Below are 25,823 nucleotides of genomic sequence, written 5' to 3' on the forward strand. Positions count from 1 at the left end.
TTTCATTATTATTATATTTCTGATGGTGATCTGTGACCTTTGATGTCACTACTACAACTTGCTTAAGGCTCAGATGATGGTTAACAATTTTTGGCAATAAATTTCTATATTAAGGTATATACATTATTTTTAGACATAATGCTATCGCACATTTATCAGGCTACAGCACAGGGTAACTTGACAGTATAAGATAGACATAACTTTTTTATGCACTGGGAACCCACCCCCCTCGAAATTCACGACTTGCTTTTTCATGACACTTGCTTTACTGCGGGCGTCTCTCTGATGTTCAGTTGGCTCTATTTGAAAAGGAAAGAGACAATTCAATCTTCTCTGACAACCTTTTATGAAGTTCACCTAGTCAAGGTGAGCAATTTGAAAAGCAAAAGAAGGAAAACTGGATAATGAGAGCTTCTCCTTACAATGTAACCATATCTCTGGCAATACACAAACATTCTTTCAACGCTTCCACAAACTCCCTTATGCCTATTTTACCTGTGAAACACTTGAAGTGTAACACAATTAAGATCTTGTCTATGGTCCCATAAGCACCATGAGGTGGAGGGATGCATGTGTGCTCAGGAACTAAGTCATGTCTGACTCTCTGCGATCCCATGGACTGCAGCCCACCAGGCTCCTTTGACCCCTGGATTTCCCAGATAAGAATCCTGGAGTGGGGCTGCCATTTCCTGGTGGAGTGAAGACCTGACTCCAAACCTGCACTTGTAACCGTCACCAACCTGCCCACGTGGACACTCCTAGAAGGGCAGGTGCAGTGAAGGTGGAGGAAGGGACTCACACACTAGAAGGTCACACGCAGATCGGGTGACCAGAGAGGTCCAGACAGAAACGATAACAATGCCTTCTGAAAAACTCAGTCCCAAAGGGACACCAAAAGCGAACAGCTCCATCGCTGGAAACACAAATGCTAACTCTCACTTTCTACTCTCTGAGATTGAAACACAGCAGCACAGAGGATGGGCGCACTGGGAAAAAATAATTACTTCTCCACTCTGGGCTTACGTGGGGGGGGGGGGGGGGGGGCAAATCATAATTCTTTTCACAGGCTGTAAAGTTAAGGATAAAAAGACACTGGAAATACAGCTTCAAGGGGATTGCTTTCTCTTCCTGTTTGGTTTTTTTTTTTTTTTCATCCTGGCCTTTCAACAAAAGAGTTTGGGAACTGCCTTGCATCTTTTGGACTGTTTCATTATTAAAATACTGCTCTTGAGCTCCCAATTCACAGGGCCCTAAAAACTGCATCGAGGAGAATCATCACCTGGAGATGAGGACAAGAAATGGAGAACAATGTACATTACACAGTAGCTTGGTTACCTTGCCTTTTCCCTGAGTGATGATAATCTTGCATTTGTTTCAGGGAAAACAGGGAGCAAAATCACTCTATCAGCACTCAGACATTTTTCAATCAATCTAACCTGTGGGGATCAAATTTTTTTTTTTTGGCAGCAGATAACCATGGACCCACGAGAACTTGTCGACCTGAGTTCTGGCACAGGCTCGCTCTCCTGCTCAGCATCTCTCACCTCCCTCATTGTCCTTGCTGTCAGTGCAGAGGGTCTCCATGGCTACGTCGCATCCTGCTCCTCGCCACCCTGGCTGGCAGACACAGTGCCAGCCGTTTTGGTCCAGCGTGCACCTTCCATTGCTGTTGCACAGACCGGGACACCCCTCTGTCAAAAGAGACAAAGAAGGACAATACAAGTGATTTGAGTATTTAAGGTTTTTGCATCTCAAGTAAACAGATGAGGGACACTTAGTGGGAACAGGCCTTTCGAAACAGCACAAATACTGTAATTGCACATGGATAGAAAGAGCAACGTAATCTAAGGAATCTGATTCTTATCCAAGTGGCATCTTTGATTGGCCTGACCCTTGAGACACCACTTACCTGTGCAGGACAGAAATATCTGCAATGACCCACTAAAATTGCTGCAGACCAGACAAAATTAACTTAATTTTTTTTCCTTTAGCAAAGCAACAAGGTTGATCATAAGGTGCGAAAAAAGTGTCACAGCGAGATCATTTCACAAGCCCTAGAATCAATTTTTAATCTGCTGTAAATATTACTGGTCATTGGTTAGGCCACGTCTTCTTAAAAGTGCCTTGTTGCTTTAAAACACTCCCTCTAAATTTAAAAGCATGAACGCGTGGGTATGTGGCTATGAAGGATGTTCAAAAGAGAATGTTAATTTTATCTGGCCTCAGAGTTGCCGTATATTCATGTGAAATTACAGTGCATTAAATAATTGCACAAAGTATAGGCCAGTATCAATGACTATACTTTATGCCGAGAATACATTCCTTTTCACAGAATAAGCAAAGCCCAGGAAATAGTGAAGCAGCTTAGCATCTATTCTAACAAACATTAGGATTCAGGCTGCATACGGATGGGACGGGACTGACAGGATTTCCAACTAAATGTAATAGCTGTGCATATCTGATTACTCAGGACGGACAAAATGAAATACCATAAGGACCACAGTAAAACATCGAGAGACTGAACAAAAACACGATAGTGACGTGCTTCAAGACAGAGCGCAAGAGAGTGAGAGTTTGTGACAATCTCCCTAAAGCTTTTATGCTGTTACCTTTATATCCTATCTTGTCTGCTTTTATGGGCAAGGCGGGAAAATTTGGGAAACAATGAAAATAATTTAATATATCCGAAAGCTATAATTGTTTCAGTCTAACATGACATTAAAAAGAAAAAAAAAAAAAAAACAAATTTTGCCACTTCCTACAGATGGTACCTGGCATGCAGCCAACATAGTCTGTTTATGAGAATGATGCTAGGGTAGGTTCTGGCGCTCTCCTCTATGAGTGTGACGTGACACCGACAGAAACGAGGGTATAAACGCTCTAAGATGGCAAGAGTGATGGGCTACTAACCAGATCTCTTTGGAAAGAATTAATTTATAATTTGGTATAAAAATATATATATATATATTAGTTAATGCCTGCTCTAGCAGTTGGGGGTTTGTTCTAGCCTCTTATATAACTACAATGCTTGTTTCGGTGACAAAATTTAAGGGAACCATCTCTTCAAGGATGTTTATTTTAGGTCTGTATTAAAAGAATTATTCATATAACTGGCTTTCCCTCCTTCACTGTGGAACTTGAAAAGATCTCAAAGAGACTTTCTGTCTCTTCAGATTAGAGTTAACAGAAAGAAGACTGTTGTGACAGTCCCTTGCGGCCGGGTATGATGAAATTAGACTTACGGACGCCATCAAGTCAGGAGAATATTAATTTTGCTGCTTCTTTTCTTTCAGACAATTACCGTCTGTATTTATGGATTATTCAATGCCTAAAAGGTAAATTTTCCTTATGTATGTCTCTGTTTTGTTTTTAATGGAAAAAAAAAAAAGGTTTAATTGCCCCAGTGACAAAGGGGTGCAGCAGCTGACTGCGTGCACACAAGAAGTTATTACATGAAAGCCTGGATACTGCCATGAATATTTTCATATTCTAATGAAAAGCACAAACAAAGAATTGAAAAAGGTAATCTGAGGAGCAAGGGAAAGGGAATCTTCTCTTCTGAAAGATATGCTTTTCACTTATTTCTATGATAACTGAAGACAAAGAATCTGCTGTTTTCTGCTGAGCAGTGTTATCATTTCATTCTCTAGAATGCACAGTATTTTGTAGATATTTTTAAAAGAAAATCACAAAACATAAATTATGATATCACATATATTTTGAAACATTGAGATACAGCCAAAGAGGTTTCCATATGAGGATAAATGAGATTTCTCTCAACATATGTTAACCAGAATCTTCTTTAGATTGACAATTTCTTATTCTGTGATAAGAGTGAGTGTTTGTGATTCTTTGATTTAGAATTTAAAGCTTATGAGGTGAATTGCCAACAATGAAGATCTTAAAGCCAAAAAAAAAAAAAAAAAAAAAAAAACTCCATAAACAAAAAACAGCAAATATACTGTTATCTTCAGTTTTTGGTTCCAGTGAAGACTAATGCTTTTACATAGGAATGAAATCTGTGATAACCCAAAATTATAAAAATGAGACACAGACACTGAAGTCTTAATACTTTAAATCCAAAGGATTTCACATAATGTAGGCCTGACTTATCATTTACAAAAATATGCAGGAAAACAATCTATTTTCATACCTAGTACAAGCTAAACACGGTTATATAGAGATATATATGGAGATATGTCAACAAAGAGCAAGTATACAGTACCTTTAACTATCTTATCCAAATAGTGAGCTTGAGAAATTAAAAAGGAAAAAAGAACAGACAGACATTTCAGAAGTGTCACATGGGACAAGGAAATTTTCAGAATTTACATGCAAATTGAGCAGCTGCAGCTGACATTAGACATCACACGACAGAGATGCACTTCATATCTTCTACAAACGCAGTATATTCCCATTTTAGCAAATGCAGTCACGATTCCAGTAAATACTCAGCACTTTAAGGGGAAGTGTGCAGGTAAACTAACACTTCCTTTTGCAGATTATTTGGGACGGACCTACTCCGATTCTTCCTAAGAAGAATCCTAAGAATTCTTTCCTAGCTAAATAGAACAAATGGAATCAATTTTTGTCATTAGAGAATTTCAGAAATTTACAGCTATGAGATTTACAAATATTAAACTTTTGGAGAGGGTGAGAAAATAATTCTCTTTCAGTTTGTTTTGAACAAAGTAGTTTCATAAGGGTTACATGGTGGAAGGGCAGAAAGAACACACAGCAGCCCTGGAGGAACCTTGATGCATTTTCAGATGCTTTCTTCAATCTGTGACATACACCCACAGAAATTCTACTTCATTCACCTCTCTCGAGTCGCTTGCATATTTACAAAAAATCAAACTTTAATTGTTAATAATAAAAAAAAGCGCAAATGTAATATAGTATTATGAAAAAGGCATGCATTAAGTTCTACATGATTTACCCAGCAGCCCTTGACTACTTGTCAGATGGACAGTGATGTAACCCGTGTGCAGTCCATTAGGAAATACAGACTGTTCTAAGATCTTGTTTCCTTTCAGGATTCATACAGGAATAGGTTCTGTTTCTCACAAAAGCTTTGCAGGAAGAGTCAGGATGAAGACTGAAGTCTCTTACTGTACCTGTCCATTTAATCTTTCATGAGGTTACAATTAGCCTACACCTTTCCTCTTGAACAGAAGCATAAAAATCCCTCTCTCTTCACTCAACAGAGAGACCTAATATATTCTTAATAAGCCTCAAATCTTCTTGCTTTGTCAAAATTCATGCATCTTTAATGATCTAAAATTGCTTTTCAAAGACGCTTATGTTGATTATTTTTCATTACTGACATATGCAAGTGGTCGCGGAACTCTTAACAGAATGATTTAAACTATAACTTTCAGTTGAGCTACTAAAGCCTGGCAGTTCTGTCACGTGCATAAACAAAACCATAAATGGTTCAGACCCATCTGCACCGTTTACATGAAAGGATGCTTCAGTTTGCCACAGGATTCCATTAGAGGCTTCTGAATTGCATTTAAAAATGAGCATGTTTATAGCTAATTGACAATATATTGTGGGGGAAGTGAAGGGGGGGTTCGAGAAGCAGTGTCAGGCACTAACCTGCAATTATAATTTCATAAAATAATTGTTTTTCAAGCATTAAAATAGAACTGTATTACTGTATAACATCATTCATATAATTTCTTAATAATTCCTTCCAAACATTATATAATCCAGTAGAGTCCCATGAGCGCTTATTTGATACGGAGGATAAACAAAGTGCCTTAAAACATTCTGGAGTTTCTGGTTCAGCCAGGTTTGAGGGAATTATTAATATCACTTATCAGAGATGGAGAATAAGCTTTTGGCTTTTATATCAGGTCCACTTCAATTAATACACAACAGTAAGGAATATAATTAATCTTGATCTGGATTAGAAGTTTTAAAGGAAGAATAAATCAGAATATAGCCAATCCTATTACTTTCGCAAACAGAAACAATTATGCAAAACAAGGAATTACAGGTAAAGGAAGGTTTGTCATTGGACCAAGAGAATGTCAAAAGTGGAGCTGAAATTAGAAAACAGATTTAAAATACACAGCAGGTCAAATTTTATGAAGATTTAAATATTAAAAATGTTTAAGACACATTTTGCAAACCAACCATAAGAAAAATATCTGCACTGAGGAAAAAATACCAAGATTTGTCATTTGCATTTTATATCATAGGGAATAGTTGTTAGGCTGATAGCTTAAAATTAAGAGAGGAAGGAGGTAAAAAGAAAAAAAAACACCTTCTACCTTTTGGCCTTGAAGAGTAAAATTTCCAACAATACCACAAAAGCCTGGCTCTAAATAACAAAGTTAAAAGAAGATGTCCATAGATGAGGTTCAAAGAATTATTAAAAGTAATAATTGCAACAATGAAAACATCATTAGATAAGTCAATACAGGAAATTATCAGAAAAATGCAGGCATGTTGTAAAAAGCCATTAGGAACAATAATCATAAAAAATAATACAGTATATTTAAAAATTAATACACCAAATAATTGCTGAACTGCACATTAAGTTGCAAAAAAAATCACTTTGAAAATGAGTAAGTGTATTCTGACACTGAAGGAAAGTTGTTCCTATTAGATCTACTAAGAAGCTTTAAATTTGTTTTATAGAAGAAAACTATTTATAAATATGAGTGCTTGACATATAAAATGGAGCCCTTGGAAAAAAACTGTTCCTTGGTAAAAATGTTGTATTCATAAAACACTTTTCCTGGAGTTTTGATTATTTATCTTTTAAGAAGACCAAATGGGGTATAAGTGGATGAATATTACCGTATTTTCCGTAAGATAGTGGTTTTTAATCTTTACATGGTCTCATTTCTCTGAGAAAAGTGCTGGGAGTTATGGATTCTCCATAATCTCCGGTTTCTCTCCCCGCCCCCCGAGAAAAGGCACACATGCTCACAAAGTGCTGCTTATGACTTGAGCATTTCTGGAGCTCTGGTTTCATAACTTGCAAATTATGAACACCCGGCTGATGTATTAATGATGCCTGAATTTCTAGCTCTAAGCACTTCATATCATTCTCTCATTTAATCTCCACCACAACCCTAGGATGTAAATACAGCTGATACAGTAAATACAGATGAAGACAGGAAGAGTGAGGCAGTCTGTGTGAGGTCACAGGCTAGTCGGCCAGGCTGCCTGGCTCTGGCAGGTGCACATGACCACTGTCACAATGCCTCTTAGACATTTCAGTTCAGTCACTCAGTCGTGTCTGACTCTTTGCAACCCCATGGACTGCAGCATGCCAGGCCTCCCTGTCCCACACCAACTCCTAGAGTTTACTCAAACTCATGTCCATTGAGTCCATAACGCAATCCAACCATCTCATCCTCTGTTGTCCCCTTCTCCTACCACCTTCAATCTTTCCTAGCATCAGGGTCTTTTCCAATGAGTCAGTTCTTTGCATCATGTGGCCAAAATATTGGAGCTTCAGCTTCAGCATCAGTCCTTCCAATGAATATTCAGGACTGATTTCCTTTAGCATTGACTGGTTTGATCTCCCTGCAGTCTTAGACATTTAGAAACTAACATTTTTTATTTAGTAGAAGAAATGGATGAAAGAAGCTCAGAAGTACTGTGCAATCTTTCCTGACCTAACGTGAATCTCAGCAGATAATTGTTTCCCAAAGTCACAGGATGGTACTACCACGTTTTTGACATCTACATGGCTTTCCTTGGCAAGGGCTCAGTGAAATATGAGACGTGGGAGAAAGGTGTGGCTCGGCAAAAGAACTGTTATTATACGATTAGCTCATAAACCTCCAGCATCACCAAACCAAATGACTAGCACTATATCCTCTTCACATACTCCCCTTGAGGTGCTTCTTTTTAAAAAGAGTGCTTTCTCTTTTCAAGGTCCCTGTTTACCACATTTCTTCCTTTACTTTTGGGGAGGTGGGGTGGGGTTGAACACAGAATGATTTGTGCTTGTCCGTACCACTTAGCAAAGGACATGGATTCCACAGACCCTTAGGAAGAAGCCTGCTCATAGACTTGTACCATTTTGCATTCCCAACATGGAGAGTAAGGAAGAAGAGCACCTTTTAAGAAATTCTACCTACATGTTGTTGCCTCATTTGCTTATCTGTCAAAATTATGTGGACTTCCCTGGTAGTCCAGTGGTTAAGACTCTGTACTTCCAATGAGGGAGCCTGGGTTCGATCCTTGGTTGGGGAACTAAGATCTTACATGCTGCATGGTGTGGCCTCTCACAAAAATATTAAAAAAAGCAAAATCATGGGTAGCCCTCCTCCCTCCATTTCCTCTAGCTAACTGATTGTTCTCATTTCCCCCCAAATATGTCTCATGGATGAAGTCTAGGAGTATAACAGCAGGCTAAATGTAAAAGGAGAAGAGAAAACATCCAGAGCTAGCCAAGATCAATTCATGTCAGTTATGACAGTCCAGGAAATCACAAGCCTTTAATGATACGTAGACATATGTGACTTACTCTATAAAGCTTTCCCATTAGAAATGCAAACTCTATGGCCATGCTAATCACTGTACTCCCATTGCTCATAAGGGATTCTTAATATCTGCTGAGTAAAATGATTAAATGTACTTATTATGGTATTCCTACTATGTCCTACATGTGTCTGCAGCTTTTGCAGAAATTCTCTGAATAATACAAAGACTACCTTTTGTGAAAGAAGCATATGTGAACAATACCTCATTTTCAACATCCTTCCCCTCTCCTTCTCCATCTGCTCCTCTCCCCTTGCCCAATCCATCCATCCTAATTATGTACAGTGCTATTAACAATCACTAGCCTGACTGACTGTTACTATGTGCTGAAAACTATGCTAAGCACTTAACATGAATTGGCTCATTTAATTTCACCACCTCTTTATTATCTTCTCTATTTCTCAAATGAGGAAACCGAGACACAGGAAATTAAATAACTTCCTCCAGGTCAAAATGCTAGCAAGTGGCCAAAATGTCCAAGTTCGTAACACTTAACGAAGAATCTCTATATACAACTCGGCATACGGAGAACTGTGTACCTGGGTAAGGCAGACAATAAGCACAACTGTTTTTGGATTATCAGTGAACTCACCTGAATGAAAAAATAAGATGAAAAAAATGTGGAAATCCTCAATTCAACATCAACAATCAAAAGGAGAAATGGGGAAGTAAGACTAAAGTCCAAACAACTTGAAATGTTCATTTGTGGACATAGTCTCATACATGAGGGGACTTTACGTAGTTAAGAAACCTTTATAATGAGAACTGTTATAACCTGTTCTAAAAAATCCCAAGTTTGGGAAACTGATTGGCAGGTTATTAAAACTGAGGGATAAACCAGGGAAAATGAAAACAAATGAGCTTGAAAAATTAAAGAACAGAAGCAGTTCAGTGGATGCCTGTTATTAAAAAAAACAAAATCAGCTGAGTGATAGCTGCAAAGACGACTGATCCTTTAAAACAGAGGTCAGAGGAGTGTATGTGCCTGTTCGTGGGGGAACTGGGATATCTGGAGGTCTTCCTGGAATAAGATTGATTCTGACTTTGTTTTCCTCTCACCATCAAACTGATTCTTCAAAACACAGAAGAAACAAAGGCAAACCAAGTTGCTCATATATCTCTATTAGGCAGTTCACAAGGGAAAAATACAAAGAGTTTGTGTATATTTGTATTTGTTGCTGATGTGTATAGTTATGATCTATTCACTGTTTCTGCTGTCAACAATATGCCTGGTTGGAGCATACTAAATAGGACAGTATTTTCACTGGGCTATTGAATTCACTCCTGGGGAGAGCCCAGGTACAGGGAAAGAACACAGAATCTAAATGCTGGGAATATTTCTCAGCTTAATTACAACACTAAAATCTTAGGGGCCCATCTCTGAAAGAGGGTAATCCAATCGATGAATCCATAATAAAATACAGACATATCCTTGACTATGGTGACTACTGCAAAGGCCTTGGAGTCAAGGACAGATGTTTATTCAGCATTGTGTGTTTTGTAATACTTAAAAAATACAGTCTTAAAGAATAATTCACATTAGTATGTCATTAAAAGTTGTATGTAGGTATCATTCTTTTAGATTAGTCATATACCAGTTTCTGTAGGATGCCAGAAAAGCTACAGTTTGCAAATAAGTACATATTAAATCCATTTATTCCAATCAGCAACTGTTTAAATCAGCGTGCAACCTGCATACCCATTGATTTGATGTTCCTTAATTGGTACCCACTGCACTGTTTTATTACTGATTACCCTGTCATAAAGAATTACAACACTGACATAATTTTAAACACTGCAAAACAATTTACTCAGGCTCCTTAAAAACATGTGTTCCCTCGCCACTGAACTCTCATTCTAAGACTGAGATAAAACATTGCAAATACTTTATTCTATTTAGGAGCATTGATTAACTTGAATTTTAACAACTAGCAAGTGAGTTTTAACAACTAGGTTGTGCCAGTAAAGAAAAACAGTTTGTGTGTGTGTGAGCACATACATGTGAGCACACACACACATATGCACTTGTTCTTGAAAGAGCTTTTGCTCCTATAAAACTGGCAGCATATTTCTGAAAACCTGCTTTAAATAAATAGTTTTTGAAAGTTTGCATATTTCATTCTTTTTATAGATTGGAAATTTGGTGAAACAATTACCTGTACAATACATTGCTTCTTGCATGCATCGACCTAAGCAAAATACCATCCTTCAGTTAGGAACACTATTTATGCCAAGACATTCCAAGAAAGTGAAATAATATTTTTCCTGATTTAAGTCTGCCCAGGAAAAAAAAAAAAAATCTAGATTCTATGGAAAAGGTGCTTTGAGATAAACCGGTTTTCAAGTCAGCACTGCTGAAAAAGTGTCAAGACAAGTTGCAGAATTTTGTACAGACAACTGGGAGAATAATATTTGGTATCTTCCTTCAGTTTAGAGTTTCATGTCTTACTATAGAGGACATCTACGTAACAGAAGTCACAGAGAAGCAGGCAGAAGACAGAGAGCAACACTGATGTTGGCACGCACACAGACTACAAAAGGGATGACTGTTGTTTGGCGTGTGATACGGGATTTCTGGTGCAGTCTTTACACATGGCATGATTTCATCTATGGGACCACATACATAAACATGGAGTAACACATGTCTCCTTCAGATCTGTACTCCTTGTTTGAGTTCAGTGAACGACAGAAGCAAACCCACATTTCCTGATGATTTCCTAGATTTAAAAAAATCAGGTATATTTTAGTACCTTGATTTGGAAACTAAGCTATTCAGAAAAGTTCTTCATGTTAATATATGAAAATTAGAATACAAATGTATTGTACACTAAACGAATATTTGGATCTCTAACATCCTGACACAATTAACTTGGTTATTGCAATTACCAAGTGTTAGAAGGCAATGGCACCCCACTCCAGTACTCTTGCCTGGAAAATCGCATGGACGGAGGAGCCTGGTAGGCTGCAGTCCATGGGGTCGCAAGGAGTCAGACACGACTGAGCGACTTCACTTTCACATTTCACTTACATGCATTGCAGAAGGAAATGGCAACCCACTCCAGTGTTCTTGCCTGGAGAATCTCAGGGATGGGGGAGCCTGGTGGACTGCCGTCTATGGGGTCGCACAGAGTCGGACACGACTGAAGTGACTTAAAAGCGGCAGCAGCAGTCACTCCGTGCCTGACTCTTTGTGAATCTATGGACTCTAGCCCACCAGACTCCTCTGTCCATGGACTTCTCCAGGCAAGAAAACTGGAGTGGGTTGCCATTTCCTTCTCCGGAGGATCTTACCAACCCAGGGATCAAACTTGGGTCTCCTGCATTGCAGGTAGATCCTTTACCATCTCAGCCACTAGGGAAGCTCTTCCTGTAATTACCAAAGTGATGTCTTGCTGGTAGTCCCAAGTCTTGTGGCAGGAAAACCACGAAACTCATCTACTGATTTGGTCAGTATCAATGAGTTTTCATTTCTTATCTACCATTATTACTTTTGACTACTTATAAAATTTAATATTTAAGGAATTTATAGAATAAAGTGTAAATGAGTATATAAAATAACTAGGTCTTTCTCTTGTCAATTTTTAAAACTATAACAGGAAAAAAACAAAGTTGGATAATCTGTTTAATTTGCTGCAGATAAACTAATTTATTTGGAGAAAACTGTGGATAAATGGCTCTTTTCAAATGTGATTTACAGAGAGGGTATTTTTTCTTTATCTGTAGCTGTGAGAGTGTGTGCATTTCTATTTTGGGTATTAAACTTCTCTGAGACCCTTTTCATGAGCTGATACTGGTTACATAAGTCATCTACTCACTCTCTCTGAGTGTTTTTCAGTGGTCAACGTCTGTACATAGTATTCAGTCTACTGATAAACAGGAAATAAATTTAACTTTTAAAAGGAAGTGTGTAGTGGGAGTTCCCTGGTGGTCCTTTGGTTAAGACTTTGCCTTCCAGTGAAGGGGGCTCGATCCCGTCAGGGAGCGACTCCAAAACATAAAACAGATGCAATACTGTACAAATTCAATAAAGACTTAAAAATACTAAAACTTTAAAAAAAAAAGGGAAGATTGTTGAGTTTCCAGTAAATAGTTTACAACTTTCTTAAATCCTCTACAGTATAAACTGATTTTACCTAAACTGTTTTTTGTTGCTGGGATTGTTATTTTTATTTTGGCAAGCTGTGGAGCCTATTACCAGTGATAGTTTTCTGAATAGAAAGTGACAGTTTACTATTAATACATTACTGACATTGTTATCACTGCATCTGTTTCTATGACAAAGCAATCTTATGTGATAGGCACATAGATAATAATGTATCTTTATCACAGAAAAAAGTTCATTTTCACATATTCCACTATAAACATACAAGGTAAAACAGTAATTTAGGAGATGGCATAGTCTAGTGCTTAAGAGGATGGGCTTGGGAATGATTCGTGTGGATTTGCGTCCTGGTTCTATTATTTACTAGCTGCACATCCACAGAAAAGTTTTAGAACCTCTCTGAGCCTGGGTTCTGTCAATGGAGATCTTAATAGCTTCTACTTAATAAGATACGATAATGTACACTGAGAACTTACATTGTGCCTTAGCACATAGTAAACACTTGATACATAATAGGTACTATTAGTCAATCATTTAAATAAAGAATATAAAAAGGACAAAATTACAAAGTGACTGGTATCTTTTCAGAGACACCAGAAAGAAAGGAACCTGACTTTAAGCAAAGCACCTCCGGACTGCCAATGATCTGTTTTCATAAACCAGGAGGTCCACTCTGCCCCAATAATGTCAGGATAGGATCGGCTGCCGCATGTTCCACCTCCTCACGATATACTCCCTTTAATGGGACCATCCTCCATCTGAACAGGCTAGATCCCAAAGTGCAGATAACTCTACTTTTATATTAACAAGTTTTCTCATTGTCTCACATAAACCCTCAGATAGCATAGATACACAGTTCCTAATCAAATTCCAAATCAGCTTTTTGGGATAAAGAACACATCACCAGTTGTCCTTATATATTTTGTGTTCCGTTATTAGTGACTCTCCTTGAGCAACATACATTAACATCTTCTACAGAGCTATAAATCTTCATACAATCTGCTCATAAAATAGGAAATGCAAGTCACTTTTACAGTAACTACTTGGGAAGTAAGACATCTAGATACTCTATTTCACATGCATATCACAATCCCCAGACTACAATTTTGGTGAAAAATTTTCATTCTGTTCTTCATTATGGAATGTACTGAGCAGGCCTGACAACATACATTGCTAACTTTTCAAACAGAATGATGGGAGTTTGTGTATCACCATTCCTACAAACAGGAGGAAATTCACTGTCACTTGGCTGAGAAAAGTGTTCCCAATAGTTTGTGGTAGTTACCATGGGTGTTATGTGGGGTACACCCAATCGTAACGGTCCATCTAGACTTTTACTATGTGGCTTGTACCTACACTGGTCACAGATCAGAGAATAAAGCTTTTGGCGGCAGGAAAGAGTTAGGGTATGCGCAGTAACCACATGGGGAGTTTTGTCTTTGCTTTTTATGATGGTTATTTTTTTTTTTATGTATGGTGGGTTTTTTTCCCTTGCATATGCCAATGTATTTGGAGTGGGTTTCTCGCATGCATAATAATCACTACTGGGGACTCATCTTAAAAGCCAAGAGTGGAAGTATATGTGAAAAGCATTATTTTACACTTCATTGTTCATGTGGGGACTAATGAATGAATACCTAACGCCATTAATTCACAAGTAGATCACTTATGTTTAACCGCACGCTTTCTGTGCATACATATATAAATATTAATTTTGGATAGAACGATAACCATTCAGCATCATAACAATTAAACAGCTGTAACCTGTCTCATGTGTTAAGTCATGGAGCTACAGGCAAGCTCCAGAAGCAGATGGTCTTACCCACCCATGCTTAATGTTACAGACTTTTTAAAAAAAGAGGTGTTGACAAATCAGAACAAGGAGGCATAGTTTTAATGCAAATCGGCCCATTTGCAATGGAGATTACCCTAAAAACTAATTTGGTGTATAGAAAAAAAATTAAGCTCTGTTGTTAAAGGAAGACATTATATTCCATTTGGATATAACAGATTCCCCACCAACATAATTATTTACTAATTTCATTCAACCAACAGCGTTTAATGGAAAAGCAGCTGGCAAAGTATTCATATTTATGGACCTCCTCTGACTGCTCCTTAATTTATCCAAGGCACATGTCTGTTAAACCCCAGAAATAATAGCCATATTTCAGGCAGCTGTTTTCCAGCACCACTAAAGGGTACTCAAAGAAGAGAGGGTCAATGAACCCATCATGAAGAAGAGCAATAGAAAAAAATTGGCTCGAGTCACACGGTAATCTGTGAAAATAATATGTTAAATATGAAAAGGGAGAAAGGCCACGGCTTTTGCACCGACTAACACCGTAACTGAACTTGTATTTGAGAAACAGGTAGGTGGAAAAGGAATGGTTTCAAGATGAAAAGAGGCTATTTTCAATTTGTCACATTCAAGAAACGACAGAGAGAAATTCCACCATTCAAAGGACACTGAGGTATCATTGCAGGAAGAGATAATCATGTCCCTTAAAATTGTGGGCTTAATGCTTCCACCCTTACATGACACTAAATGCAAAGTTCTGATTTTTTGTTTACTCCATTAAGATAACAGGCCCCTTGTAGATAACGAGAATTACTTAAAATCTACATGAACACTTCATTAGCTGACTGGTAGTCTGTGGTTATCTGTCTTCCGTTTACCAAAGACGGTGACATATTCATAATCTGGCTCTATTGTAATCTTTCTCTTCCTCACTAATACTATGAAAATATCAACTGATAACATATTATGTTGCACTTGGTTTCACTCCCAAATGCCTTGGAACTAAACTTCTCAATAAAAGCTTCTGATGAACCTGCCAAGAATTTAAAGGAGCATCTTTCATCTTTATTTCTGGTTAAAGTGTATATCCAGTCAACGGTGCTTTCAGACTTCCTCTACACTACATGGAGTGGAAAGTAAGGTATTAGATGATTTTTAAAAGATGCAAATTGACATAGTATTCCAAACTAAAAAAGATCTTTTAGTATACTAGTGAAGGAACATAATGGCATAATAAAATATTATGAAATACATTCAATGTACTACTTAAGTGGTTTTTATCCTGATATCCTATCCCTTCATAAACTTTTAAAACTATAACATACAACATTTTAATTCAAATGAACAGATTAAACATTTTCTTTGCAATAAAAATGATAATTTATAAATTGTTTCCCCAAGACACAGAGCACTTACACAATAATTTATTTTGAGAGACTTAAAAAAACTAGCTAGAAAACCTCTAAGCTCATATGGGAATAAACAAAAGACAGGAAGAAAGGAAGGAATTGGTTTGTCAAGGTATATTTCAAGGTTTGTCAGGTATATTTCAATGACATCTAAATGATCATAATACAGTACAAATAATCACTATTTTCTTCTACTGCTCTTATTAGAGAAAAAGAACAATGGATTTAACCCTCCATTTTTTTTTCCTCCCCCAAACACACACTACCTCTAAATCCAGGGGGCCTCACAGTAAGGTGAGTAGGAGTAAGGTTAATTTATAGCAGCTCTTGAGACTCAAGCTACACCACAGGAAACAGACTGGAGGAAAATTTGTGTACAAAGAATCACCACAGGACAGAATTCTTTATCATACAGTCGACTCTAAAGAATGTCAAGCATATTTCTTCTAAGGAACTCAAAACTCTCATCCTTATAGGCTACATGTAAATCATCTAAATGGAAAGATCTATGTTAAATCCAGATACACTTAACCACAATTACCTACATTCAGAGCTGACTTTTAGAAGTCCTAAAAATGCCCCTTTCCTAAAGTATAGAAACACATGCGACATTTCCCAAAACGATGCTACTGTCCCTGGGATTTATGAGGAGCACTGTGGCCGTGTGAGGACAGAGTCTCAGCTTCAGGCTGCCGCCTCTGAGGGTAAATAAGCAGGAAGGACCCGACAGAGAGCGTGCGCTCAGTTGCTGAGTCCCACTCTTTTGTGACCCCATGGACTGTAGCCCGCCAGACTCCTCTGTCCATGGGATTCTCCAGGCAAGAATACTGGAGTGGGTTGCCATTTCTTCCTCCAGGGGATCTTCTCCACCCAGGGATAGAACCCACATCTCCTGCATTGGCAGGGGGACCATTTACAGCTGAGCCACCTGGGAAACTCCAGACAGAGAAGAGTGGAACTCATATATCTGAGGTTCATGCGAAGGGTGTGAAGGGTGTGGAGTTAAGGGCCTCAGGAAGCATCACTATGAACAAAGCTAGTGGAGGTGATGGAATTCCAGATGCACTATTTCAAATCCTAAAACATGATGCTGTGAAAGTGCTACACTCAATATGCCAGCAAATCTGGAAAACTCAGCAGTGGCCACAGGACTGGAAAAGGTCAGTTTTTATTCCAATCCCAAAGAAGGGCAATGCCGAAGAATGTTCAAACTACTGGACAACGGTACTCATTTCACATGCTACTAAAGTAATGCTCAAAGTCCTTCAATCTAGGCTTCAACAGTACATAAACCGAGAACTTCCAGATGTACAAGCTGGATTTAGAAAAGGCAGAGGAACCAGAGATTAAATTGCCAATATCTCTTAGATCACAGAAAAAGCAAAGAATTCTAGAAAAACATCTACTTCTGTTTCATTGACTATGTTAAGCCTTTGAGTGTGTTACCATAACAAACTGTGGAAAATTCTTCAAGAGATGGGACCACCTTACCTGCCTCCTGAGAAACTTGTATGCAGGTCAAGAAGTAACAGTTAGAACCAGACATGGAACAAAGGACTGGTTCCAAACTGGAAAAGGAGTACAACAAAGCTATATACTGTCACCCTGCTTATTTAACTTATATGCCAAGTACATCATAAGAAATGCAGGGCTGGATGAAGCTCAAGCTGGAATTAAAATTGCCGGGAGAGAAAAATAAAATAAAATAAAATAAAATTGCCGGGAGAAATATTAATAACCTCAGATATGCAGATGACACCACCACAATGGCAGAAAGTGATGGGGGACTAAAGAACTTCTTGACGAAAGTGAAAGAGGAGAGTGAAAAAGCTGGCTTAAAGCTCAACATTAAAAAAACTCAGATCATGGCATCAGTCCCATCATTTCATGGCAAATAGGTGGGGAAAAAATGGAAACAGTGACAGACTTTATTTTCTTGGGTTCCAAAATCACCGCAGATGGTGACTGCAGCCATAAAATTCAAAGATGCTTGCTCTTTGGAAGAAAAGTTTTGATGAGTCTAGACAGTGTATTAAAAAACACACTACTTTGCCGACAAAGGTCCATCTAGTCAAAGCTGCAGTTTTTCCAGTAGTCATGCACAGATTTGAGAGTTGGACCATAAAGAAAGCTGAGTGCTGAAGAATTGATGCTTTCAAACTGTGGTTTTGGAGAAGACTCTTCAGAGTCCCTTGGACAGCAAGGAGATCAACCCAGTCAATCCTAAAGGAAATCAGTCCTGAATATTCACTGGATGGACTGATGCTGAAGCTGAAGGTGTATTACTTTAGCTACTGATGGAAGAGCTGACTCACTGGAAAAGATCCTGGTGCTGGGAAAGACTGAAGACAGGAGAAGAAGGGGACGATATAGGTGAGATGGTTGGATGGCATCACTGACTCAAAGGACATGAGTTTGAGCAAACTCTGGGAGATAGTGAAGGACAGGAAAGCCTGGCATGCTGCAGTCCATGGGATCACAAAGACTCCAACACAACTGAGTGACTGAACAACATAGCAAAGGGTGGTTAGGTACATTTACTCATAGTCTTAGGGGTAAATAAACTGAAGCTGGGGGAAATAAATCGTCACAACAATGAATGAACATTTATCATGATGGCTCTGGGGACTGTGGATTTTACTGATGATCACCCAGCAAATCAGGAGCAAAGTTGTGTGACGATTCTAACCCAGACTTTCCCCAGCATTTGTCTGATTTGAGGCAGTAATTCTCCTGATGGTCTTGAGACCCGATATTACTTGTGCAGGCAGGTTGACAAGTTAAGGGAGTTAACAAATTAAGGAGTTGAGGTTAACATGTTAAGGATGCTCAAAGTCAAGGTTGCAAGTCAGTTCCCAGAAAGAAGAGTCAGCACTAAAAACCACTCTGAAGCTTTAGAAGATACAGATCAGCAAAGTTATTAGAGATTCAGAGTGATTAAAAAATCTAGACGTACCACCTTATGCCTTATATATGATGGCAGCACAGGGCTTCCCAGGTGGTTCAGTGGGTAAAGAATCTGCCTGCAGTGCAGGAGTTGTGGGTTTGATCCATGGGTTGGGAAGATTCCCTGGAGGAGGGCTTGGCAATCCTCTCTAGTATTCCTGCCTAGAGAATACCATGGACAGAGAAGCCTGGTGGGCTACAGTCCATTGGGTTGCAAGGAGCTGGACATGACTGAGCATGCATGCTCACACACATGATGGAAGCACAGACTTAACTAAAGTTTCAAATTTTAGACAGTGAACTTCTTTTTTGTTGTTAATTCCTCTCTTCCTCAAAGGCTACTGAACACTGAGTGAGATGACTAATTTAGCTTTAAGTGCAGATCTGCCATTGCTAGCAATGCTGGCTTCAATTAAATGGAACCCTGGCTTCATTCACATCGTGTGAGCCTGAAATTGGTACAAACAAAGAAAAACAGAGTGATAGAAAAGAATAAGTTACACAGTGAAGAGAAAAAGCACTTAAAGAAGAGTTGAAATCAAACTTCAAAATGGATAGCAAGCGACCATTATCTTTAACAACTTCTCTGATTATCCAAGCACTTCTTCATAAAAAATGAAAATAAATGCAATACGGTGACACTGACTAGTGAAACAAACACGACCTCTGTGATGGTTTAAAAATACTGAAACCATGTAGACGGGGGGCTGACAACCTAGCAAAATGGGGCCTCCATTATTCAGAAAGGTCAGAGAAACTAGTTTTGCATTTTTCAGAAGAGAGGAGATTAAGCGACCTCATTAAAAAAAAATACCAATTCTGAGGGGATTACAGAGGATCAAGCACTGTATATAAAACTGTTAACTGAATAAATCAGACTCAGAGAAAGAAAATAATATCCAGAGGCCCCCAGTGGATGTGTTATCTCAAAGGAAGAAACAGACATCTAAAAAACCAGCCTGGTTTTCAGGATATGGGTGATTCTCAGTGAGTTGTGAAGGAGGCTTTCCAGGGTTCTCTTAGGAATTGCCAGGCTCTCGGTCACATGAAATTACTTAAGAGTCACTGAGACTTCAGGGCAAGAAGAAACTTAAGGTCTCCTTTTCTGCACATTCCATGGGACACTTTTTAGCCTGTCTGGATTTTTACTGCCAACCAAGGGGAATCTCCTCCCCTCAACTCTGCACCTGGTACATCCTGATGGTCTACCTCCACCCTACATGACAGATCATCAAGCATCTCTGTCCACACCATCAGTGTGCTGCAAACTGCAGGGGAGAGGTCGTTCTTGGAGCCAGCATGCTATAGGTTCATGCTTTAGAAACACAAGCATCCTGACCAATTCCTCAACAAAGAAACAATCATCAGGGACTCTCTCGGCAGTCCAGTGGTTGGAATATCATGCTTCCACTGCAGGAGGCACGGGTTGGGAACTAAGACCAGGAATGCTGCACAGCCAAAACAAAACAAAACAAAACAAAAAACCAAAAAACAATCAGTGAAAGTGAAAATCAGGGCAAGGTTATAACTGTGTAGTTCATCAGGCTATCAGATCTAGTCCCTTAAATCTATTTCTCACTTCCACTGTATAGTCATAACGGATTTGATTTAGGTCATACCTGAATGGTCTAGCGGTTTTCCCTACTTTCTTCAGTTTAAGTCTGAATTTGGCAATAAGGAGTTCATGATCTGAGCCACAGTCAGCTCCCGGTCTTGTTTTTGCTGACTGTATAGAGCTTCTCCGTCTTTGGCTGCAAAGAATATAATCAATCGGATTTCAGTGTTGACCACCTGGTGATGTCCATGTGTAGAGTCTTCTCCTGTGTTGTTGGAAGATGGTGTTTGCTATGACCAGTGAGTTCTCTTGGCAAAACTCTATTAGCCTTTGGCCTGCTTCATGGAGGTTTGTGACACTGTACAGGAGACAGGGATCAAGGACATCCCCATGGAAAAGAAACGCAAAAAGGCAAAATGGTTGTCTGAGGAGGCCTTACAAATAGATGTGAAAAGAAGAGAAGCAAAAAGCAAAGGAGAAAAGGAAAGATATTCCCATTTGAATGCAGAGTTCCAAAGAATAGCCAGGAGAGATAAGAAAGCCTTCCTCAGCGATCAGTGCAAAGAAATAGAGGAAAACAACAGAATGGGAAAGACTAGAGATCTCTTCAAGAAAATTAGAGATATCAAGGGAATATTTCACGCAAAGATGGCTTTCATAAAGGACAGAAACGGTATGGACCTAACAGAAGCAGAAGATATCAAGAAGACATGGCAAGAATACACAGAAGAACTGTACAAAAAAGATCTTCATGACCCAGATAATCACAATGGTGTGATTACTCACCTAGAGCCAGACATCCTGGAAGGTGAAGTCAAGTGGGCCTTAGAAAGCATCACTATGAACAAAGCTAGTAGATGTGATGGAATTCCAGTTGAGCTATTTCAAATCCTGAAAGATGATGCTGTGAAAGTACTACACTCGATATGCCAGCAAATTTGGAAAACTCAGCAGTGGCCACAGAACTGGAAAAGGTCAGTTTTCATCCCAATCCCTAAGAAAGGCAATCCCAAAGAATGCCCAAGCTACCGCAGAATTGTACTCATCTCACATGTAGTAAAGTACTGCTCAAAATTCTCCAAGTCAGGCTTCAACAATATGTGAACTGTGAACTTCCACATGTTCAAGCTGGTTTTAGAAAACGCAGAGGAACCAGAGATCAAATTGTCAACATCCTCTGGATCATTGAAAAAGCAAGAGAGTTCCAGAAAAACATCTATTTCTGCTTTAATGACTATGCCAAAGCCTTTAACTGTGTGGATCACAATAAACTGTGGAAAATTCTGAAAGAGATGGGATTACCAGACCACCTGACGTGCCTCTTGAGAAACCTGTATGCAGGTCAGGAAGCAACAGTTAGGACTGGACACGGAACAACAGACTGGTTCCAAATAGGAAAAGGAGTATGTCAAGGCTGTATATTGTCATTCTGCTTATTTAACTTATATGCAGAGTACATCATGAGAAACGCTGGGCTGGAAGAAGCACAAGCTGGAATCAAGATTGCCAGGAGAAATATCAATAACCTCAGATATGTAGACGACACCACCCTTGGCACCATGGCAGAAACTGAAGGTGAACGATGAAAGTGAAAGAGGAGAGTGAAAAAGTTGGCTTAAAGCTCAACATTCAGAAAACTAAGATCATGGCATCTGGTCCCATCACTTCATGGGAAATAGATGGGGAGACAGTGGAAACAGTGTCAGACTTTATTTTTTTGGGTTCCAAAATCACTGCAGATGGTGACTGCAGCCATGAAATTAAAAGACGCTTACTCCGTGGAAGGAAAGTGATGACCAACCTAGATAGCATATTAAAAAGCAGAGACATTACTTTGCCAACAAAGGTCCCTCTGGTCAAGGCGATGGTTTTTCCAGTAGTCATGTATGGATGTGAGAGTTGGACTGTAAAGAAAGCTGAGCTCTGAAAAATTGATGCTTTTCAACTGTGGTGTTGGAGAAGACTCTTGAGAGTCCCCTGGACTGTAAGGAGATCCAACCAGTCCATCCTAAAGGAGATCAGTTCTGGGTGTTCATTGGAAGGACTGATGCTGAAGCTGAAACTCCAGTACTTTGGCCACCTCATGTCAAGAGTTGACTCATTGGAAAAAGCCCTGATGCTGGGAGGGATTGGGGGCAGGAGAAGGGGATGACAGAGGATGAGATGGTTGGATGGCATCACCAACTCGATGGACATGAGTTTGCGTAAACTCTGGGAGTTGGTGATAGACAGGGAGGCCCGGCGTGCTGTGATTCATGGGGTCGCAAAGAGTCGGACACGACTGAGCTACTGAACTGAACTGAACTATAACTGTGTAAGTTCCATCATCAAACATGCTGCTGACAAGAGAAAGCTTCTGTTATGATTGGGTGTTTTGTAACATATCTGATGACAGGAAAGATTTTCCATAGATGAGCTTTGGTTTCCATACATTTCAAACCTTATTTCTGCTCCACTATTTATTTTCCTGGGCTTCCCAGGTGGGTCAGTGGTAAAGAATCCTCCTTCCAATGCAGGAGACTAGGCCTCAATCCTTGGGTCAGGAAGATCCCCTGCAGAAGGAAATGGCTATCCACCCCAGTATCCTTTGTCTGGGAAATCCCATGACAGAGAAGCCTGGCGGTCTACATTCCATGGGGTTGCAAAGAGTCAGATACAACTGAGCAACTAAACAACAACAACAACAACAACCTATTTTCCTGTAGTTCGGGGCTCCACAGGACAAATTTGTTTCTTCCTTTAACCTCTGATTCTGTTATTCTGATGTCCCTAGGCGAGTCAGTGGGTGGGAGGAATATTCCCGATGGCTAGCACTAAGAATCACAGATGGCGATGACATCACGTCTCAGAAGAATATCCAATTAAATGGAAACTAGGCTCAAATTCTCCTTAGCTGAATCCTCAAAGTGCCCATAGCCACTTGAGTGCAATGGAAAAGTGTGATGGAGAAGTTGGGAGTGGAAAGAGACCGAAGTCCTAACTGATCTGCAACATGTGACCATGTACATCCACGGTCCCCTTGTAAGATCCGAGGAGGGGCCGATGCAAGTGAGGGGCCTGATGCTTGAGCTTCACCAGCTTCACAGCAAGTATGTCAGTGGCCCCATCAGAGACCCCTTTCTTAACATGATGCTGATAGACATGAAGCCTGGTCTCAGAGCAATCACTTGCTGGTATAATGTGGTCCTTATAACCACTTGTTAAGGGAGAAATCATAGAGTTTAAAAAATAAAAAGATAGTTTTAGAATTTCCCTATTTCATGCCATTATGAATGTGATTCTCAATTTGGGAGAGTTCACAAAAGCCACAGAGAATATTGATCTTGTCATCTCAGTGAAGTGTATATCAGCGAGGTCATTTTGTTTTCAAATTTGTCACCTAAATGCGTTAATTTAACAACTAAAACACTATTCTTTCACCGTTATCCTGAGATGAGAATTAGAATAACAAGCCTAAGCCATGCCCATACATGGTACAGTTCCACTCTTTCTTTTACCCCCAGACTGTTTAATAGATAAGTCCCCAGCTGTGTGTATTTCATTTTCAATTTCTAATCTCCAGCACCCCTAAGCACAGAGCACTGTGGTATTCATGAGAGGTGTGCTGAGTACTCTGCAACTAAGTTTTGTCTGAACAAATGAAGCATGTCTTTGTGATCATTAAAGATCTTGTTTCCCAAAGTGCTAAAGAATTAGAATAAAAACGAATAGCCAGGCTTTTGTAGTTTAAAGGAATTAGGATTTCCCCTAGGCCAAATTTCCATTTGAATTGCCTGAAAGTACATGAAAATCAATGCAGCTCAATAAACAGCTCCATGTTTGAGACATAACTAGAAGAAAAATATCACATCAGACTCTACCTGTCTTTCATCACTGTGATTTTAAAAAGCGACACCTCCCTAACTCCCATCCCAAACATATTAACTTCTTCTTAAGCCATATCCAGTTTGAGACTAGGTCACACTTTATAACAATGAACTGGAAATTATATTAACTCGTTAGAGCAAATTTGCTGGACAGCCATTTGTTTTATCTTTTTAAAACAATTTTAGCACTCAAAATGTTGTCTGTGTTATGCTTTGACTCATTTATACTGAACAATGAAATAAAAAACTCTAATTTGGTAAACATTGCTAGGCACTTTAATAAGTGATTTACATTCTGGTATTTCATATGATCCAACGACCCTATGAGATAAATAAAATTTATGGTGAAAACATACGCAGAGAAGTTAAATGAGTTGCCCAAAGTCACAGAGCAAGCAAACGACATAGCAAAGATTCAAATTCCAAAAGCTCTAAAACATCAGACACTCTGCTTCAAAATCTCATATAATAGGACCATTAGAGCCACTTCACATTTGCAAAAAAAAAAAAAACAAAAAAACCAATGGACGCTAAGAACAGTTAAGTCAGTGAATAAATCACAGGATTGGTTGGGAAACATCTTTTTTAAAATTTCAAAGCCCATGCCTTTTCTTATTATGTTGCACTGACTTTCATTAAGAAATAGTATTCAATTATCACAGATGAGTTGATCAATAATTGCTTAATGACAAAAATGCATAAATTAACAAATGAAATGTAACTGAGGCACACAAATGCCACAAGAAAAATGAAAATGGAAGTTAAATGAAATTGAGAATAAAAAGGGAACTCTGTGCTTAAAACTAGCAATTTTTCAAATTAAGCAGAAATTATCAATACATTTTTGAATATCAAGAGCCCCCAAGGGGTCCATCAGAATGGGATACTGTTCAATAGACTACAAAGAAATTAAAAAACTCTTCTCTCCTAAAAACACTCCTCTATCTAACAAAGATGAAAACCAAAATGTCCAAAGTTTCACACCTAAATAATTACGATACTGTTAATGCTTATTGGAGTGGAGATTCAGAAATTTGCTTAGAATCTTGTTCCAGGATTTAAATAAGTTTCCAACCTTCATTAAGTCTAATCACTTTTTAAGCAATTTAAGCCCATTTGCTCCATTTGTGTCTGTGGGGAAATCAGCGTCCAGTAGGGGATTTGCCATGAACAGACAGAGATCTGAGCCTTCCTCACCTTCATAACAACCCTCTGATAACTATCAGTTGCATCATTCAATCTCCCTCCTCCCCACCCTTCAGGTCACAGCCTCATCTACAGCCTCCAGTGCTCTCAGATATAAATGGATGGCTCTAGGAGCAAATTTCTTCCAGCCATTGCTGAAAAGAATATTTCTTGGGGGAAAGTACAGGTTAATAATACTTAAAATTTGGTACTTAGGATGTATCATTGGCCAAGATAGTTAGCTAGTGTGACACTTGTATGGATTCTGTCTCCAAACATCTATTCAAGTAGAGGCTGTCGAGGTATTTGTGCGTGTCTCCATCCCATTCACTCCAGCCATAGGCCAATCGGGTAACTAGCCTCTCTTTCCTAAGCAAGAAGAAAAGACAGAACCAAACCTAGTTGCCTCTGCATGGTTACAGATTCTGGTTCCAATTAGATACATTACAGA

The 25,823-nt window shown here is 39.0% G+C and overlaps 1 protein-coding gene across 7 annotated transcripts in view; it reads right to left on the minus strand.

Annotated features, from left to right (window-relative positions):
• Window positions 1-25,823, minus strand: part of TENM3 (teneurin transmembrane protein 3) — a 991,614-nt gene that overhangs the window by 85,596 nt on the left and 880,195 nt on the right. For 4 of the 7 annotated variants that reach the window (XM_070460102.1, XM_070460103.1, XM_070460104.1 and 1 more), the window contains 3 exons: window positions 4,226-4,252; window positions 2,610-2,630; window positions 1,545-1,691 (listed from right to left, as the gene is read on the minus strand). In XM_070460102.1, the coding sequence (XP_070316203.1) occupies window positions 1,545-1,691; window positions 2,610-2,630; window positions 4,226-4,252 (195 nt within the window). The remainder of the gene's footprint in view (window positions 1-1,544; window positions 1,692-2,609; window positions 2,631-4,225; window positions 4,253-25,823) is intronic. The other 3 variants (XM_070460107.1, XM_070460106.1, XM_070460105.1) reach the window with 1 other exon arrangement.

The sequence above is a fragment of the Odocoileus virginianus genome, chromosome 32 (genome assembly GCF_023699985.2).
Source record: "Odocoileus virginianus isolate 20LAN1187 ecotype Illinois chromosome 32, Ovbor_1.2, whole genome shotgun sequence".
Lineage (NCBI taxonomy): Eukaryota > Metazoa > Chordata > Mammalia > Artiodactyla > Cervidae > Odocoileus > Odocoileus virginianus.